We start from the raw sequence: 21,336 nt of genomic DNA on the forward strand, positions 1-21,336 counted from the left end.
TGTGAAGTTGTGATTAAGCGAGGTGATAAAGCTATTGATTGTGTCAAAAGTTTTCCGAAGGCTTCGGGCATTAAAGTGGATCAGTGACCGATTGTGGTTAGAAAGGCGGAATTTCGCTTCATTTGGGGATAGCAAAGACATTGGTTACGAAGCGAGTAGGCATGGATCAGAAGATATGGGACTGGCATGGATTACCTGAACACGCGCAAGTCGCTCTCTGTGGCTATGCGATAGACCTTGCTGTCTTCCGTTTTACGGGCCTTCATACGGCAGTTATCCGTCCACAAGAATCGCCAGCCAAATTCCTTCTTTAGTTCCAGGGCCTTAGAGAAAAGTTTCTTGTTTTCGAAAGTGAGGTGCTCGTTGATAAAAACAGGGGTCTGGGTAACACCAGAGAAGCCGATGTTGCTCGTGTTGATTCTAGCTTTCCGCGCCTTTCTGACAAAGTCGTTTTTCTTTTCACGAGAAACGAACCGTGCGATGTTGTTCTTTTCATTCTTGTTTTTCGACATAGTTGGGACGCGGTGGATAACGTAGATTTCGCAAGGTTCGACAGGGCCCTCAATTGCGTCGCACACACTCTGCAAAATGGCAACGCAGTCTTCGCCCTCGGTTACAGGATGTCCTTTAATCTCGATGTTGTTGAGTCTCGAGTATTGCTCGAGCTCAGCCACCCTTCTTTCCGGAGCTGCGTTCAGTGCCACAAGCTGTCTGTTTGACGCTAGTAGTTTTTCCTGCTTCGCCTTCATCTCGTCATATTCCTTGATTGATTGATTGATTGTGGGGTTTAACGCGCCGACGCAACGTAGGCGATGAGGCGCGCCGTAGTGGAGGGCTCCGGATTAATTTTGACCACCTGGGGATCTTTATCGTGCGTCGAAATCTCGTACACACGGGCGTTTTTGCTTTTCGCTTCCATCAGAAAAGCGGCCGCCGCGGCCGGGAATCGAACCCGCGACCTCGTGCTCAGCAGCGCAACGCCTTAGCCACTGAGCCACCGCGGCGGGTTCGTCATATTCCTTGCTTACGAAATCCACACTTTCCGCAAGTTTCACTTGTTCCGCAAGACCTAGCGTTTCCAACTTAGCCTTAACCTTCAGGGTAAGCTCCTGAAGTTGCTGATCGAGTAGGGACTCAAGATCGGCAATTTTCTTAGCGAGTTGCGCTGTTGTAGGCATGGTTGGGAGCACCGAGCACATAGAAAACAAAAGGACGCTGGGCAGCAGTTGCGGCAAAACTAACACCAGATAACATATTCTTGGGGGCCAACGCTTGACCCACACACGCAAAGAGCGGCGCAGACGCGCGTGGATTTAACCACGGTGGCGAGTGATAACTCCGGAACTCGGGGGTGTTGAACCGGCGACCGAACTACCTGCGTGTAGAGCAGAGAGCGCTTAGGTCCTTGTTGCCGCAACTGCTGCTGCCAAGTGAAGCTGCCGGTGCCTTGCGAGTTCCTTTTGAGCACCCTTCGGGATGGCGACGAGTCGACGGCGCAGACGCAGCAGGCTGCAGACAGCGCAGGCGCAGCAGGGATTCTTTGACACACACACGCACAGATGCGGCGCAGGCGCGCGTGGATTTAACCCCGGTGGCGAGTGATAACTCCGGACCACAGGGTTATATCGTCGGCGTAGATCAGGAATGGAATGAAGTGGACGAGGCAGTGGGTGAAGTGTTTAATTGAAAATAGTACCGCAAAGGACAGATACCTAAGAAACGCCCCTCGTAGGCTTCTTTGGTGGTAGTTTTCTAACACCAGATAGTGAAGACGTGGGGTCAAAGAGAGAGAGAGAAAACTTTAATTGAGCCACTGGGTTTAGGGAAGCGTGGTGGCCGCCGGTTGGAGGTCGGCGGCGACGATGGCAGGTCGTTCCACCAAGGTGATCTGAACGACCTGGTCGGAGCTACCCAGCGCAGCCTTATGAATATTCTAGCCACGCGTAAGCACGGAAATTCACTCAAGAGAGGTAGAGTAAGAAACCGCATCGAATGCCTTTTGGAAGTGCTGACTCACGATGCCACAACTAAGGGGCGCTTGTACGAATTTGTCGACCGTCGTGCTGAACGGTATCAATGACGGTCACAGCTTGCACAACTAGAACGGATCCGGCACGCGCGCTCTAAAAATCTTGGATGTCGATCTCTTTCGTGTCGCCCCACTTACCATAACCACCTTTCAACAAAGGCATCTCGCGTATCCTTGGCATGCGCTTGTCCGATCTAGTATTTCTGTCTATGTCCCCACTGGTCAGAAACACATGGCAATAAGGTTTAATATCAGCTTTTCGTGCAGCGTTTCATGCTTTACCTATGTTTCTGCTAAAGTTACGCGCAGTCGGAAGTTGAAGGCAGCGCAACCACAACAATATTAGTTTTCAACGGGAATAATGAGAAGCATACTTTGTAGATCGTACAGGCAATACAGACCGCTCAGTCATACCGCGGTTTTCTCAGGCAGAGTGATCGGGCTTGCATTGAATGGGAGGAACTCAATTTGCTAACATGTGAGTGTATACGATATGACGGTAACAGTAAAGATAGGCTGTGTTTTCAGTGGTATTTGACATTGGCAATGAACGAAACACTTTTTAAAATCACCCAACTTTAACTTACCTTTGTAACGCACAATGTTATGCTTAGGAAAATGCTGTTGGCGCCAGACATGAAAGTTACCTGCAGAATCTCTCGAAGGCCGCTGCGTATCGACAATGGAATGCATTTCCTGCAATCTCTTGTGTGGACGACTTAGCGTGACACTATGCTTTTCGCGATACAGAAAAAAGGAAAAAAACCCACAAGTAAAACAACTCATTCCATTGCGAAAGCAAAATACATCACAACTTGGCGTAAAAACATGCATGCTGCAGCAGCGGCTACGGCAAGGCGCGGTAGCAATACTATGAATAGCATTAACAACTTCAGCGCACGAACGTCCAGCACATTGCAATGTTTTGGTGAAAATATTTACTGAGGCCAATCAACACTTTTAAGCTGACTGGAATCCGATCTCGCTAAGTTCAGTCCGTATCCGATTCGCTAGAAGTATTCTAGGCAAAGTAGGTTTCGAACGATTACTCTGATATACATCAGCTAATAGAACAGCACTTAATTGTTCGTTCTTCTAGCTCAGAGAGTGTGACCTTCCGCAGGTGGCCCGTGCTCATCGGTCGTCTGCCAGACGAGCCAAAGCCGATGCCTGCGCTTCCAAATACAAAGCGCCGCATGTGGGCCTGTCAGTACCGGTTTGAACACAGTACGCTTTCTGGTCAAAAGTGGAAAATACATATCAATATCGCAGTCACAATCAGGTCAGGAAAACAGGCTCGTGAAAGCTCGTCATCGTTTATAATCACACATTGCGAGTCCGATCGTAGTGCCAAGTGTCGCAAAAGTCAGAGCTCGCGAAATGAAGAAAACTGGGGAAAATAAGGCAAATAAGCATAACATAGATGGTGCACTTTGGAGCACATGCACAATTGCTCAAACGTCAGTAGCAACGATGGCGCCTCAGCAGATTCTGCTTAAGTAGCTGCATGCGGCGGAATATCGGCCAACACTAAGTGGAAAAAAAAAGCACCATAACACAGCGCGTCGCTTTTGGGCGTTTGGCAGCTAGAATCGAAGTTGTTTCAACTCAGCACCAACTCAACGTGCACGTCGTAAAATAACGCTAGCACCTAGGTTAGAGTTCGGCGAACATTACACGCATGGTCGATTCGCGAAGTGAAAGTTTTTCGGGGCCTCTTCGACATCAGTTGACCTCGGCGGCGGCAGTGCTCCTGCTGGCCACATTGGCGTCCGTCATGGTCTGGTCGTGCAGCTTGCTCACGAGGATGCGCGCGCGGCGCAGGGGCGACAGGGGCACGAGGCTCAGCGTGAGCGCCCTCTTGCCGCGGCCCAGCAGCTGGACGACCTGCGCCAGCGTCAGCGTCTCCAGCGCGTCGCCGTCCACCATGGTGACCAAGTCGCCGGGGAACACCGCCCCCTTGCCGTCGACGCTCACGTCCGCGTGCTGCGTTTCACGGACACCCTCTGCGTCACTGGCTATTTTCAAGACCGAGGGCTCTACGTTTCTTGAAGGGACGGCCAAGCGGCTATAGCGGAGCTCTTTGCGCCAAACGACATCACCTGTAACAACCGCTTTCCCAAAGGGGCCGTAGAATGTTGGAATCTTTACACCTACCAAAACGAATGCAGGCTATTGTGACAGTGAGCGGCGCGGCAACATGACTTTTACTGTACCTAGGATGAAAAGAGGAATTTTAAAACTTGTCCCGCGCTAAAGCAATGTGAGTGGGTTCTTTGCTATTTAATTCTTTATTCAATTTTTCTGAATGACGCATTGAAAAAAAAAGACAATCTGTTTGGATACGAGCAGCATACTGTCACTACACGGCACCCCCTTTAAGATTTCAGAAAATTTTGGCGCATTATTTAAAAGTGCTTCCGCCAATTTATTTCGAAATTTATAGTGGTCACCTCACGATACAGAACGCTCGCTTTCGAACGCTTTAGAGGACATACGCTTCGCGAAAAGAGGTTCGCTGTTCCTTTAAGAGTTGCGCTAGCAGTTCTCGCACACTTAACTGAAATTCAAGGCGTGCTAATCTAGTAATTTTATTGCCACAAGATGGTTGCACGAAAGAGAGAAGCGATGAGCCGCGAGTATACGGCAGCAAGCTTTGTGTGCCGATCGCATAAAAGTCGGCTGAAATTACACAAAATATTTTTGAAATTGGCATTAAGGTAAACGTTTGCCCTAGCAAAAAGGCCGCTTTTATCGAACTTTATCGAATACAAACAGGTTACGTGACGATAATCTCAGACGTGAGTTTTTCCGCGTTAAGCTCGTTTCTTGTTGTCGCATAGACTAGGTGTGATTCTCCCTCTGATTTTCTAGCGCAGTATTAAGGCTTTTCATTGCCATCGTTCGTTTATATGCAGCTTTTGCGGACTTTGTTCGTCTTCGTATGCTCACAGCATTCTGTGCTTGTAAATTGTCACTGACCAATGTTTTTAAGGCGAAGCTTCCTGTGCCTCCATTGCGGCGCAGATCGTAACAGCGAAACGCCGTGAAAGAAAGCCAACTTTACACAATGGGTTTCCAGAAAGCGCTCGTGATGATGATGAAGTGTGAAGAGCTTCAAGGGAAAAAAACGCTGTACTTGGTCAGAATGGAGTCTCTTGCCAACCTCGATCCCGTTCCGCTATTCCGACAATGTCTCAAACTGCGCTAAGGAAGACAGTACACGAGGACAGGCGCGGTCCTCCGTCTGCGTGGCGTCTTCCTTAGCGTTGTTTACCCCGTTTGAGAATATGCACCAACTCGCCCAACAACAGGTCAATGTAACCCGACATGGCCGCAGAAGTTCGCATTTTGCATGGGAGAAAGCTTCCCGTTTTCACCGTCTTCCTCTCAAGAAGGGTGCTTTGATTTTTATGTTTGTTTGCACAAAAGCCATGTTGCGATCTCCGATTCCTCTACTGTTGGTTTTGACGTCTCCCGAAACGCAGCCGCAAAACAGTTTTCCTAAGCAGCTTAGCGCAGCAGAGTGCGCCCATATATATACTTCTTGAGGGGAGAATTTGCTCATGGTATTTCTTTAGTTCTAAAGTGGAGAATTTAAGCACCGCCCCTTGATGCATGGTTTAGCCCTTTGGGATCACGAGCAGCGGCCCTTGCGGCCGGGCGGTGGACTTGAGTGCTCCAGTAGCTGCAATTTCGCAGCCACCAGGTGCGGATTGCTAGTGTGGTGCAATAATACGGCATTGTGGTATCCTCGAGCAGCCCTCTTTGGGGGGATGTGGAGCGCTCAGGATTCGGGATCTGATGTGACGTCAATTTACGCCAATGGCGCACGCACTGTTTCCTCGTTTCTTGATTTCATTTCCCAAGCGACGCTCGAACTGCCCGACTGGTGCCGTCGGTGGCGTCGTCGCGGAAGCCCTCCTTCCGCCACCCTCCCTCCCGGCTCTCCAGCGGGTCTTCGCGCCGATCTCCCTTTCTCCGGAGGGAGGCCGCCGCTCTCACAAGTGGCGCGGCGGATCGCGCCATACTCCGATCCAATCGGAGGCGCTCGCTGCGCGCTTCCCTCGGCAATAGATTCACCGCCGGCTGCAACATGGGTAGGCACGTCTGCCCACTCTCCCGGTGAGTGGGCACACGTGCAAGAACGTACACGTGAGCGCTACCATGAACGTGTGCGTGCTCATATGGCTAATTCCGAGTTAACGCGAAACCACAACACCGCGCCGACGAAGGCGTTCGGAAAGCACAAGCAGAAGCCAAACGACAACGGCGGACAGATTTTCTGCCAATATAGGGTCAAGCTCAGCGGAAGCAAAGGGTTGCGTTGTGGTTAGCCAAGGACGTGGCATTTTTATTTTACTCAGGGCTTGGTTCACGTTCTCTCGGGCCAGGTTTCGCGTGTACCCCGTTTTGTTTGGCGAGAAATCGGGTCTTTCAATCAAGGGTTTCGCGCTATGGGGCGTGGCTGGAACACGTTTACCCAAGCAACCCGTGTTATGGTTATCGCGGGTGGCTGTTAGTTTGCACATTCAGTTGTCTGTTGTAGTGTACACAGTATAAAAGTGAGATTATTGCTCCGCACTCAAGGTGGTACAGGAAAAGGTGAATCATCATCAGAAAAGGGAAGAATATTGGCCCCATGTCTAAAGTGTTCTGGTGCATAACACACTTGCGTTTCTCCCCCTTCACTCGGGACACTGCTCGAGCGTTACCTGTTGGAACCTCTTGCATTTTTGCTTCGCGAGCCCAGGATAGAGCTCTTTTGTTTCTCTTGATTTTATTCGCCCCTCTTTAATATCTTTTTAACACGTTGTTTTCATTTCGTACGGTAAGAATCAATTCAACTAGTGACATCGAGTGACAGAGAGAAAGACCGAAAGGCAGACAAACATTTTCCCGCTTAGTTAGCCCAAGAAAGGCCATATTCTTTAGAACAAAATTCCCGAAGTTATTTTGGTCGTGAGTATGCAGCTTTTCTCTCTACTAACCGTGACAATAAAGCAGCGTGAGAACAGCTTCGACTTGTCGTCGTAGGCCATAGCGTCGATGAGGCCAAGGCCATACGGCCTTGAGCCGCAGAATGACAAGACAGTGCCGCTGCGAACAGTCACCTGTAATAAGAAGCGATATTTGCTGGTGATTCTTGTACGAATGAAATACACAGGTAGTTAAAACGATTGAGTTCCCATCAAGGTTCGACTCTTTCCTGGTGCACATGCTGGGATGAGCCGGTGGGGAGTAGTTCGAAATTCTGCACCCGTTTCGTGCGACAGCCTTGCGTCGCCGACCTTGCACTTTGGCTGTTTGATTCCAGTGACAGCGACAGTTTTAAGGGGCGGTTGCTCACGTACCAACTCGTCGACTTCGGATATGGCAGCTGGAAAGTCTGCTATGGAGACGTATTTGGGCCTATAGTTTAGAATATGCCATCAAGCAACTCTGCATGCGTATATCGTATTAACAACATTCGCATGGAGGAGAGGTGTTAAGATTGTTCGCGTAACCTGGTCGGGTGGCTTATCCAGAAAAAACAGTTGAGAGGAATTCTTCTTGAGGCGTCTGAGCCAACTTTGCTCAAGAATAATACGCGAAATCTTCGTGTACTTACTATTTTTCGGACTTTGGATTTCCGTTTCTCGGCAACACCTATATTGAACTATGATCACCTTAAACCTAGTAATAACCAACAAGAATATACATATTGCCTGCAAATATGGCAGGGATAGCTACTTTGTAGTTAGAACTTACAAATGAGTGGAGCGAAATGCAATCAGGGACAGCATGTTGCGGCACAGGCGCTCTACCTGTAACTTTTTTGGCACACACTTGAATGTAAATTGAACATTCATGGTGGGAACAGCTGTTGGTAGCATTCAGTAATTCCAATTGACTTGTGGACGGTAAGCAGCGGCAACGTTGCGTTGGGAATGGCAAGAGCAAAGAACTCGATCACCGGAGGAAAGGCGAACTGGTCGCAGTCCGTCAGAAGGTCACGACGAGTGCCCAGATGCACAATGACGGTGCTTCGCCTGAAAATCAACAATACCCGTGGGACTCGGACGTGCAATGGCTTTACGCGTCGCGTAATCGTTGTCAGCAGAAATACACGCGTTCCACGAGAGAGGCAAAGGGAAAGTACCGAGAAGGCCCAATTTCACACAGCATCATTATTCCAGAGGAACGTAAAATGGTTCAATGAGGCCTGCTGGACGTAACGTACCGGTGCACAGCCGGGTCGTGGTGGGCCAAGCAAAAGCGTCGACGCAGATGGTGGTCAAGTCCGAGCCATTCCGGAACGATCGGCAGCGGCCCGTCGCGAGGACAGCAGAAAAGCTGAGGTGCAGCAAGATGAGCCACGGGGCTGACCGCGCGAAGTTTCGGCAAAACTAAGATCATCATGAAGGACTCTGAAAGGAGGCAGCTGGCTTGGAGCTGAGACGCTCGATGATCGACCGACAGGACGGATCGAGCCGCTGGTGGTTGCCAACGTTGAGCAAGCCCGACAGAAGAATGTATCATCCCAGCAAAGGCAGGTGGGTTCACATAATAACAAGACCGGTAGTCGCGTCCCTGTGCACGTAGGACCAGGGTCGTAGAGATCAAAAACCCGTATTCGTGTAGTCGTACCCCCCTGCGGCGAAATCGTATGCAGGCGTTTTTTAGGGGTGAAAGCCAGCACAGACTCTGGCGATCCATAACGATAGTAATTGACCTGTCGTACAAATGTGGACGGAACTTGCTTATGGCCTGCAGTTCAAGAGAAGCGCATTCACGTTGCGGGATAGGATGGTTACATTGGGCAACAGACAATGCGCTGTCTGGCGGTCCCTGCCACTCGCTTTGACCATCCTGTTCTTGGACGAACACACGTAATGTGCCGTGAGAACTCGAGTCAGCGCGGATTTCTGTCCGCGGAAAATATTAAAATGTGGTCAATATTGGAGGATGCGTCAGGCGGTCAATCTGGGAGCAAGAAGCGGTGCCATGCGCGAGCCCCGTGAGGCAAAGTTATCGGCCTGAAGGTGATCCTTGAGCCACCGGGCGGCTTCAGAGAATTTTTCATGAAGGGGCAAGTAAGAGCATATTAAGCAAACAAAGCTGCGAACGTTTTTAGGGGAACATGGTACATAAAACTCGGATAGAGCAGGTCTTATCAGTACCATGTAGCACACCAGCAGCATTGACCACAGGTCCGAGGGTGGTCTGCTGAAATTATATTTTCTGCCGAAATGACATTCATAGTTAAAGGGACACTGCGGCCAACCAGCAAGTTCGTTTCAAGCGAAAGTCCGACCTTTCCATGGCAATTTCTAGCGTTGACTCGGTTCTGAAAGATTTATTATTTGCTGTGATATTGCTAATCAAACGATCACGAAGCGAGACGCAAACGGCGGCTGCAGTCGCTGTTCGCGTCACGATAAATAAAAAGCAACCAAGGCAGCGGTGATGCATAGCGGTGTAGAAAAAAGCGACCGAATACAACGCTGTCATGCACCGAGCGGTTTGGTAAGTTTCGGTCAAATCAGGCGGGCTTTCCCGTACTCCCATGTCTGCTTTTGTAGCCGCGGATAATTAAGCTCATCGGACCAGTGATCAGATGACGATTTGTGTGAAGAAAAAGATATTGTCCTTTTGAGGACCCGGAACTATTGGCCTTGAACGAACCGCTCGTGCTTAGCTCCCACGCTTCCACGAAAAGCGCAACCGCTCCGAACCAAATATAAAGGAATAGCGCCATCCAGTGGCTGCCAGGAAAGACATTGCGCACGCCAGACGTTTTAACCACTTGAGGCACAAATTTCGTGTTATAGCCAGTGGCCGCGGCAGCTGTCTTCACATTTTCGCTTGTCCATACCTTATTAGGGGCGAAGCCCCTTGGGATCGCGCTGTTGGGGTGTCATGTAGTTGTACGGCTGGCGGCCGCGGCGCTGCTACTGCGTGCTTGGAGAAAGAAGAAAAAAACACTGAGTGGTAATAAACTGTGTTCGCTGTAGCTGGAGTCACCCGTCTGTTCGCCTCTGCGTACACCAGTCGAAGTGTATTAAACATGGAGTCAAAAGTGGTGCGCGATCATCCGTAAGCCAAGTTGCTTGGAGGAATCCGCCTGGAACGACATCAAACCTGGACAACGGAGCAAACAGAACGGCCGCATTTCCGACTGCCACGCCACCCACCTCAGCAGCAGCGCCCATGGCTTCGTTTCGATACAACCTCCGGAAGCCGTCTGCTTCTCGTCGCCCAACGAGTGGCCGAAATGAAAGAAGCGCTTCGAACGTTTTCGCACCTCTTCTGGTCTCAGTGCCCAGCCTCAAGAACACCAAGTCGACACCCTGCTGTACATCATGGGCGAACAGGCTGAAGACATCTATGGCAGCTTGAATCTCACAGGTGAGGACTCCAAAACGTTCAGCGTTGTGATGGAACGATTTGACAAATACTTTATTCCGCGTCGCAACGTCATCTTTGAAAGGGCGCGCTTCAACACTCGGGTACAACAGGAGACAGAGTCTGTAGAAGAATTCGCCACATCCCTTCACGCTCTTTCCAAACACTGCGAGTACGGCAGCCTGCAAGAAGAGTTTATCCATGATCGGCTACTCGTCGGCATCAGAGACAGACAGCTGTCCGCGAAGTTGCAACTTGACCCAGATCTGACGTTACAAAAAGCCCTAGACGCAACGCGGCAAGTCGAAATGGTGCGACAGCAACAGACAGAGCTGAATCGTGCCCAACCAAGCGTCAACAAGGTAGGCTTTGTCCACCAGGAAAAGTCGCAAGGCTTTCGGAAGCGCTTCTATGGCTCTAGTAGTAAGAATACCAGATCATCCTGTCCACTTGTTAAGAAGCATGTGAACACGTTTTGCTGTTGGAGCGTGCGAGAAAGTCACCCACGATCTGCTTGCCCAGCACGGAATGAGAAATGCAAGTCGTGCCTGAAGAAGGGCCACTACGCAACTGTTTGTCTTTCCAAACGCATACACGCAGTTCAAGCTCAACATGCTGGAAGAGAAGGTGTATTCCAGGGCACGGTGAGCTCTTCATCGACAAAAAACTGGGAAACAACAGTAATAGTGCAAGGGCGCCCTTGAAATTCAAGATTGACACGGGCGCTGACGAGACGGTGGTACCGCCTGAAACGTTTAGACAACACGAGCTAAGGCCAGTTCTGTCTAAACCACCCCGAAGCTCCACGGGCCTGATGGGAGACCATTGGCAATACAGGAAGTCACTCGATTACCGCTATCGTATCAAGGTCGCCAGACAACTCAGACAACTATGTTCTTGATGAAGTGCATTGTCCACTTCTTGTAAAGCCTGCTATTGAAGAACTGCAGCTAATTAACTGCATCAACAACGTTAAGCGTGCCATCAAGCGTAAACAGGAATTTCCGTCCCTCTTCGCCTGGCTCGGAGCTATCCAGGGAGAACACCTAATTCGTCTTCAAGACGGAGCCAAGCCATTTGCGTTGAGCTCGCCCCGACGAGTTCCCATTCCGTTGTATGAGAAGACGAAACAAGAACTCCAACGGATGGAGAAAATAGGAGTCATCTCTCCAGTCGAAGAGCCAACCAAATGGAGCACGCCAATGGTGGTCGTGCTGAATCCCTCGGGAGACGAGCGAATTTGCGTTGACTTTACAGAGCTTAACCGCTCTGTTCTCCTAGAATGGCATCCGATTCCATCTGTTGAACACACACTTGGGCTTCTCTCTGGGGCGAAAGTATTTTCAAAGCTGGACGCGAAGTCAGGATTTTGGCAAATTCAGCTCGCGGAAGAGACCAAGGAGTTTACGACATTCATAACGCCATTTGGAAGGTTCAAGTTTAACCGACTCCCATTTGGTGAGAGAACTGTTCCAGAGGCAGATGGCTACCATCCTGCAAGGTATGAGCCGTGTCATATGTCCCATGGACGACATCCTTGTATGGGGAGCCACACAACAGGAGCACAACGAGTCTCTTCGTCAAGTACTGCGGAGGCTCGCGGGAGCTAGCGTCACACTCAACGAGAGCAAATGCACGTTCTGTGCTACAGAATTTACATACCTGGGACACAAGATTGGACAGCAAGGTATCAGGCCTGATGAGGACAAAATCACAGCAGCTACGGAAATGACACCACCCACAAACAGAACAGGGCTACAAAGGATACTTGGCATGGCCACATATCTTGCTCGGTTCGTTCCGAATCTCGCAGACATCTTGCAGCCCCTCACGCTGCTGCTGTAAAAAAACAGGAGTTTGTGTGGGGTGCGCCGCAACAAGTAGCGTTGGACAAGCGGGATAAGCTTCTGTCTAGTAGACCAGTTCTCGCAGTCTACGACCCCGCAAAAGAGACTAGTCACGGCAGATGCTTCCTCTTTCGGGCTGGGCGCCGTTCTTCGCCAGCGGCAAACAACAGTGATCTATGCAGTAATCGCTTACGCATCTCGTCTGTTGACAGACACTGAAAAGCGGTACGCACAGACCGAGAAAGAGGCACTTGCACTTGTGTGGGGATGCGAGAAATTCTCTGACTACCTTGTTGGAAAGCAATTTCTCCTAGACACTGCCCACAAGCCTCTCGTGCCTATTTTCAACTCGAAGAATCTTGACCTCACACCAAGGCTACAGAGACTTCGCATGCGCATGATGCGTTACAGTTACTATGTGACCTACGTACCTGGCAAGGAGCTTTTAGCTGCTGATGCTCTCTCTCCCTCACCACTCTCATAGACCGTCCCATACGCAGAATCCCGTGAACTGGTTGAGGAAATAGATGCATTTGTAAGGCAGCTCACGGCAAACGTCCCAATCAAGCCAGCCTACCTCGAGCTGCTTCGGAATATTCAGAAAGCTTACCAACTGTGCAGTCACCTGCGAAAATTCTGCAGCAACGAATGGCCTTCCCAGCGACACCTACACGAAGAGGTGAAGCCATTCTATCAATTTCGCCATCAACTAAATGTTGAAAATGACCTCCTCTTGCGCGGAACAAGAGTAGTCCCAGTCGCCTGCCATCATCACATTTTGCGCCTGCTACACGAAGGACACTTCGGAATATCAAAACCCTTGCAGAGCCCAACAATACGGTTTGGTGGCCGGGCATATCAAGAAACATCGAACAAACTGTCCGTACTTGTCGAAATTGCGTGGAGAGAACAACAAACCGGAAAATGCCGCTTCAACCTACACCTTTCCCGGAAATACCCTGGCATCGGGTGGCTATGGACCTGTTCTATCAAAGCAACAAATGGTGAAATATGCTGTTGGGCTAGTTGGTTCATTGCTTAAGGAAAAAAGAGCGCTACAAACGAGCGCATCTGTCCCGTCGTTCTTCGCTTTTTCTGTTGTCGTTTGTAGCGCTCGTTTTTCCTTAAGCAACAAATGGTGGTTGATAATCGTCGACTACTACTCCAGGTACCCCGAAATCATGCTGCGGAACAAGCTTACTGCAGCTGAGGTGATCAACCATTGCAAGCCCGTCTTTGCACGCCATGTGATTCCTGAGGTAGTTGTTTCAGACAACGGCCCGCAGTTTTCCCGCGTAAGAGTATCCGAGTTCGCAGACTTTGCGCGAGACTGGATTTGGACACATAACCTACTTCGACACTACCCTTCGACACTACCCGCAGAGCAATGGATTGGCGGAAGCTGCCGTCAAGATCATCAAGACATCTATGTCCAAGACGCATAGCCCGTATATTACCTTGCTGGACTACAGGACTACATCATTAAAGAACGGATACAGCCCTTCCCAGCTCCTCATGGATCGCCGCTTGCGTACCAAGTTATCTCTGGCAACCAGAGCATTACTTCCTGCAACGCCTGATACCCTCGAAGTCCGGAAGTTCCAAACAGAAATACGTGCGAACCAACGCGAATATTACAACAGTCGTCACGGTGTCCGGGATCTTGTTGATGTTCTGAACGGCGAAGAAGTTTGGGTGAGCGACATGCAGAAGAAAGGAAAGGTAGTTGACGCCGCCTCTGAACCAAGGTCTTACATCGTGGACACTGGGGATATCGTTGTGCGTCGCAACCGCACACACTTGGTAGCCTTGCCATGAATGCAAGAGTTTTCGCCACCTGCGGAGCAAGCACAAGAAGAAGCTGGTGCAGTGACGCAGTGCCAAGACGCATCGCATGGCCACACCCGAAGCGGTCACTGCAGCATCCTGCCCAAAACCTACATAACCTCTGTTCTTTCCGAAGGAGAACCTACACAGCCTCGTTTCTTTCGGAAGGAGATGTTGTACGGCCGGCCGCCACGGCGCTGCTACCGCGCGCCTAGAGAACGAAGAAGAAAACACTGAGTGGTAATAAACCGTTTTCGCTGTAGCTGGAGTCACCCGTATGTACGCCTCTGCGTACACCAGTCGAAGTCGTATTAAACAGTAGTCACGGTACTAAAGCACCGGGACACTCGTTTACGCCTCGCGCTAGAACTCTTAGTGCTTTAAAGACACGAGACCTGCGTACCTCTACCCCAACGGTTTCATCCCCGTTGGAAAAAACGCCAAGGCGAAAAAGAATGCACTTATATACCGCATGCGCCCCCCCTCGTTAATTTTCACGTTAGAGGAGATGGCCCGGGATTTTAAAAAAGCTACCCGTATTCGTGTTCTCGGTGGGCTAATCAGCTAATCTATATAGAGCAGAGGTCGGCAACCTCTGAGACGGTGGGCCGGGTTGCATGAAGCCGACAAGGCGGGAGCGGGATGACAGATCTGAAGGGGACGAGGGCTTTGGAGGCAAAGAGAAAAATTCTGAAAAATGAAAAATAGTGTACAAAACTGGAACAGAAATCAAAATGATGTTAATTTTCAGCTCGAATGGCATGAGTTTGGACCTCATTTAAACTGGAAAATTGCCATGTCAGCCTTCAAATTGGAAGTTAGGAAGGGAAGGGAGTCTGGCATCGTACCAGGGAACGCAAAGTACTGCTGCATCGGTTGCATGCGTTGGTTGCCGACCACTGATGTAGAGCAATTTTTATTTTGACTTCAGTGTCCCATGTGCCGCCGCAAAACGCTCAAGTCTGGCCGGGGAGGCCCTAGCGACGCCCTCCTCCTTTGTGGGGCGAGGGTGATCTTCGCACGCCTTCCTCTTCTCCTTACGAGATGACTGGGGACGCGCGCTGGGAGACCGCCCGAGGGCGAGAGCGCCGTCGGAAACGCAGCGCACGGTACGTAAATGCCTTTCGGCCACTTTTGGCCGTTCTTGCAACGGCCGTTGTTTTCCACCAGCGTGGGTCACGACACCCACCGTGTCGATTTGCGCAGGCCTTGATTGCGTTACCGCGTTTATTTGGGATGTGCGGGATGTCCCCGTTGCATTGGCGAGGTTGCCCGCGTCCGCGCTGTGACGGCTCGCGACACCTAAGGTCATCGGACGAGCGGCGATGCCACCCGGTTGGGCCCAGTGCCTTGAGAGAGAGAGAAGCACTTTATTAAAGAAGATCTCTAAGCGAGGAAGGTGGCCGGCAGCCGGAGCTGCGCGGCGACCTTCGTAGCCCTTCGACCTTCGACCTTCGATCTTCTGTCTCTCCGGGTCAGAGCAGCTCAGCGCTGCCTCCCAGAGCTCCGAGGAATTCATTTGAGGGAGGGGATCATATGGACAGGCCCCCATGTGATGTTGCACCGTGGCCTTGTCTCCGCATAGTGGGCAAAAGGGAGAGGAATAAAAATGTATAGCGGCCACAGAGAGACTATTTCCCCTATATCAGCTAGCCTCGCGGCCGGCACATACGCCGGTGGGCCCCTGGGCTCATGCTGACGGCTGTGTCCCAGGGGCTAGGTGCATAGTGCAGTGTATTCTAAAGTATCGGGGTTGTCCACCCAATAAACCCCTGCACTATGAATGATATCACTTCTATGTGAAGTGACTGACGACACACACGTGCACACGCGGTGAGAGCCGCGGCTTGTTCTTGAACCCGTTGTGGGAAGAGTCTCTCGGCAGTTCGGTGCTGCGCGAGAGCAGTGGGAATAACGACGGCGCGAGAGTCGATGAATGGAATGCAAGGATACTGCCCCCATTTCTGGCGACCAACGTAGGGCAGCTTTTCATAGCTAATTTGATGCCGTACCCTAGCGAGCTTTGTGCGATCGGCTGGCCGCGTCAGGCACGCTAGTTGCGTGCAGTGTTCGTTTCGGTGAGAGCATACGGGCAACATTTGTGCCGCCAGCTCCTTCTTTTGAGGATACCGGCGGAGCTCGGAGGTCTCACCCTGCGCCGAGCACGAGAACATGGGGCTTTTGGGCTGCGTTCGATCTTAAGGTTCCCCCGCGGACGCAACCGACAATCGCGTACTAAGGAGATGCTTGAAATCGAATAACCTCATTCCACAATGCAGAGTATTGAAAGCTAGGGCTTGATGTGGTATTTTTACGAATTAATGAGACCGGTGCTCTCTGTAAAGAAGCCATAGATGGTATTCACCCCGAAGAACCAGCCACGATTTTGGCGGAACCATTCCTTTTCCGAGAAGTTTCTCGGCCGCCTTGGGTAGGCGGAGCGCCGTGGCATTGACTTGCTTTGCAACGAGCACTGGAGGCAGGGACCAGCTTGTATTGCTGGTGGTGCCGGGGATGAGTGTCGCGCCAGGCCGATTGGGGCTTTTGGTGTCACGGTGAACGAGTATGAATGGTTAGTGGCGGAAGTCCCGAAAAGCCAGATTTGCGCATTGTTTTGTTGTTTTCTTGGCTCACCTTGGCCATACAGTCTGGTAGGTTCTAAGATCTTTGAAATGATCAGCCGCAGTCTCAGTTGCAGGTGCGAAGTGGGATGTTTTAGGTTCTCAAAGACGATAGTCTTTCTTCGGCTACGTAAACGCAGAAATTTTGGTCTTTGTATGTGCCTGTCTGTCTGTAACTCGATTCAGCCACCCGCCAAAGTGAAACTGAAACTGTGAAGTCTGATATGCCTGCAGCCAAATCTGAACGTCTATGTCCGGTGTTAATGTTCATACTTGTCAGCACTGTTGAACAAGAACAAGACATTACGAAATATAAGGCAGAAAATCAATACATGAGGGATATTTGCCGTGTTCCTTTATTAAAATTCACGGATGCTTGGTTATTTAGATAGCAAATAAACTACATCAACTGCAGAAAATCGTTGCCTGCTGTTGCCCGGGCTACCTGGCAGCACTTCAAAAAATCAATCGGCAACAGCAACAAAAGGTTCCACTAGATAGGTTTCGCGTTCCGCTTGGAACGCTCGTGGAGTAGCGCAACGTGGTTTTATAAACGTTAGAGCAGGGTGCCTCGATTCACGCACGGCTACAGCAGCGCTGGTATCGAGGCGTCCGACTTGGCGCAGTGGAACGCGGTAAACTTAACTTGACTTGAGCGAACCTCAGGCGTGTTATCTTGGGGGGAATGAGAAGGGAGAAGAACGGCATGATAGGCGAGCGGGAAAGAGAAGGGCGGCAGTTACTCGCCAGGGGCGCTAGTGAACTATTGTCTTTTGTCGACATTTGCAAGGAAGTGAGCAGATATGCGGCCATTTTTTGTGTAACTGCGTTCCGCACTGTTGGGAGACACCTGGCCTCTGATGACATTAGTAATGTACCGCCAGTATAGTGGATAAATTGTGCTCCTAGACCATTCCTAGTACATGTCGAAATTCCACGCCTGGCATATTCGTGGCGTAGCCCGAGCACCTTCGGTACACCCGACGGTTTTCTGCGTACGTATCGTACCGCTTCTGTTCACATCACCTTAGTGAGGTCGCCGGGTCTGATAACGGTTATACCCGTTTGATGGCACTGCACCCCTAAAAGGGACACTGAAGTGATTTGTAAACAATGCGGGATTACTAGCGCAAATTCTAGTCCAGAGTCCATAGGCCATGCTTCGACCACGCTCAGTGCGTTTACGCGAATTTATTTAGTAGAAAAATTCATTCGGAAATGCTGTCCTCCTCTCTGCATCTTCGCACATTTTCTGTGGCGTTTTCGTGTGACGTCCGGTAACTTGGCTTCACTGCGCTACTGCACGGCTCGCCGACCTTCCGACAGAGTCAATCTGCCCTCCCTGCATTTAGTCCGCTCGCCGCGGACCGGTCGTCGCAATTCGTTCACTCAGTTAAAACTAAGCCACGACACGTCTGCGAATGGAAGAATGTGCCTTTCTTTAGTTTGTTAGTTTGTACGCTGTATCAAGCTCCAAGTCCAGGTCGCTCCACACAAGCGCACATGCGACGCTTTGCTGACTGGTACGCTAGTAGGAAAATGTAAGGCCAATTGAAGGCCGCAGAGGAGACTTTTACCGTACAGCGTAAAACTAGGGTGCAGGAAGCACTTTTCTGCGCCGGGCGAACACGCACAGCGGTCAGCAACACGACCACACATCTGCGAACGCTTTTCCGTCTACGAAATGCCATTACTACTCGTGAGATGTTGCGGAAATTCGGGGGACGCTTACTGCACGACCGCTATACAACCTATAGTTATCTGAGCTGCTTGAAATGCTAAAACTAAATAAAAGTGTAAAGTGTTTATACATTATATATTTTATATTTCGAACGCTAGCAGAGCTGGCACATGGCCGAGTGCTCTGGAGCACAAGGAATGTTATTTTGCAAGTCGCAAGTTGGAATCCCCGACGGTACATTCTTTTTTGTGCGAGTTGATTTTTTTTTCAATTTAGGCAGAAGTTTATTTTCTGAGTTCACCATTCTTGAGCCGTGACGTTCATTGCTCCACGAGCTACTTCGCAGAACACGCGCAGACACTCACATGGACACGCTAGCGAGTTCTCGTTTGCGTGCTGTTGCGATAAGCGCCTACTCTTTGCGGGCAGTGGCCACAGGCCAGAATCAGCAGACCGAACACGCTTTTTACAATACAGGCATGAGTGAGGGAATCTCAGAAGATGGGGGAAAAGCGCATGGCATTTGAGCGTCTGTGGTGACACGGGGGGCGTTCATCCACTGCGTGCGCTTCGGCTAGTGATTACTACGATTCCAAGCCGTCTTCGGACGCTTACCTTAGGCTAAGGAATTCATCGTACTAGCGAACATTAAGACAGGGACAAAGATACAGAGAAGACGAAACACACGCTTGATGTGTTTCGTCTAACGTGTGTTTCGCCTTCTCTGTAGCTTTGTCCCTGTCTTAATGTTTGCTAGTAAGATGAATTCCTTTGTCAGTAACCAACTCGCCCAACTTAGCGCTTTAGATACCTCAGGCATTTTACAGCCGACAACATGTCAGAGGCGCGGTATGACGATTATTAGAGAGTTTTAGCTGACCGTTTCCGACGGTCCGCTTAGGTATCAGCGGCCCGCTCGGCGCAACGGGAGCCAATGCCGTTCGCAATCAAACGTGACACGCTGCGCAGTGGCGCTCCCGCTTCATATCGGAACGGAGCGGACCGTGAAAAACGGTCAGCTAAAACTCTCTATTGAGATATCGAGAATGCCTATCGAACGACAACGTCGGATGTCAAGGATGTTGTTTTACAGAACCGAAAGCGTAATTTGTTTGAATGCTAATCTTGGACACCGTCCAATCACGGTGCACCTCCTCCCGACGTCGCAGCCTTTTACTGGAAAGCAGTATATGTCTAATCCCTCGCCCGTTTTCATTCCGGTGTCAGCGATTTACTTGGCGTCGCTACGGGGCTCGTCCTCACCACCACTGATACCTCTTTCACAACTGTCCTCCCCCTCACCTCAATCGGTGCCCCCCTGGCAAGTTGCACAGTCGGCAGGTAGCGGCGGCAGTGCGGTTATCAGGTGATTGCGAAAAATAAACAGAAGCACCGATGCGCGTACAAAATGCACTGACGATTACTAGAATCCGAAATGTGAAATTGGTGCGCAGCGCGAGCTGGAGTCTTTTCGGTCACGGCACATTTCTTCTGCATCTCAGGAAGTGTTCGCATGATCAGCGAACTTACGGCGGCGTGCGCTACTCAGCTGCTACCTCCCAGTGCACCGCGTCCACCGCCCAGCATATTGCACGTCGTGTTTGAACCTCTCGCGCAAAAGTAACGTGGTTCGAATTAGCCCCGCCCTAAAAAGAACCGAGCATGTTGTTGCATATCGTGTTTGAACCTCCACCGCAAATTTCACGTGGTTTGGATTAGCGGAGAATGGAACAGCGTCTGGGAAAAGTGTAAGGGGGAGGGCGCTCCTTGGTGGCGACACATGGAACGTGTGAGGGAAGGGCAGTAAGAGAAATGACGCCGTAGCCGCACGTGTCGCACTCCACTTCACCCTTAGCTAGATGCGCCTCCGTTTTCTTTCTTTCGTCGCTGCCGCGCTCGCTCACTCGGTTACGCTGATATAAACAGACGCCGCTCCCGCGAAGCCTAGGTATCGGCTGCCGAAGGGCTCCCCCTTTAAGCGACCAAAACCCGGCGTCACCGTTTTCACTCAAATTCACTTGGCCAAGTAGCTGCAAATCCCTCCCTGTAGAAGAGAAACTTGCCTAGTTGGAACGCCGGGTTGGGTCCATATTTCTTTTTCAGGTTAGAAGGCCTTCCGAGCGACATTTTTGCCGGTGTGTTTCACGCCTAAGTATGCGCCATCACCAGTTGCCGGTTTATGCGTGCACGGTTTGCGAGTAGAAAAAGGAGGTGTACACGCACACGTAGGCTTTATGCCGCTACTGATGAACTGCCGGTTGTACTGGTGGGAGATTTAGATGTCGAAATTACATTGCTCAATGCGGTTTGTCACCTGTACTCCTCAATCCAGTGGTTCGGGTGCGGGTTGTGGTACACAGACATCTGACAAAACAGTAAGATGCATACGAGGGGGAAGTAAAACGGACCGCCACATGTTGGTACGCGAGGAAAGAACTCAAGGACTTCTATGTTTTAAATAGTTATGGGACGGATGCATGCCATTCGTTCGGAGGAAGGAGAGCAAGAATTGAAGCGTCTGCCCGAACACAAGCGCGAATGGGTGCAAAAACGAAGGAAAGCTGCAGGCACCGCTGTTACCTACTCAAGTTCAGCTCGTCGAGTAGCGGCGAATCTTTCCCAAATGAACAGCAAATTGCCCGCTTGGAACGCCGGTGTGAGCCAATATCACTTCTTCAAAGGGCTTTCAGGGGATATTTTCGAGGGTGTTCGTCACTTCTAATCTCGCGCACATCACCGGTTGCCGCTTTATGCGTGCGCAGGTTTATAGTGGAGAGTAGTGGGAGGGAGGAGCACGCGCATAAATGTTTGATGCCCGTGCTGATGGATGGCATGTCCGTTGTGCTGGTGCAAGGTTTAAACGCGGACGTTAAACGGCCCAATGGGACCTGTCGGGAGCTCTTAGTGATAGAGAGGATTGGATGTTTGTGTTGTGCTGTTCCT

General features: G+C 50.6%; 1 protein-coding gene across 1 annotated transcript in view; it reads right to left on the reverse strand.

Moving 5' to 3' along the window:
* Nucleotides 1-3,300: 3,300 nt before the first annotated feature.
* The window catches only part of LOC144167830 (uncharacterized), a 296,895-nt gene continuing 278,859 nt past the window's right edge, over nt 3,301-21,336 (reverse strand). Inside the window, exons 15-16 of the mRNA XM_077696990.1 lie at nt 7,021-7,143; nt 3,301-4,015 (exon numbers count right to left, since the gene is read on the reverse strand). Coding sequence (XP_077553116.1) covers nt 3,755-4,015; nt 7,021-7,143 — 384 coding nt within the window. The 3' untranslated portion in view covers nt 3,301-3,754. The remainder of the gene's footprint in view (nt 4,016-7,020; nt 7,144-21,336) is intronic.

Source organism: Haemaphysalis longicornis, unplaced genomic scaffold (genome assembly GCF_048455015.1).
Source record: "Haemaphysalis longicornis isolate Haplotype H1 unplaced genomic scaffold, Haemaphysalis longicornis Haplotype H1 scaffold_2, whole genome shotgun sequence".
NCBI classification, from domain to species: Eukaryota; Metazoa; Arthropoda; class Arachnida; order Ixodida; family Ixodidae; genus Haemaphysalis; species Haemaphysalis longicornis.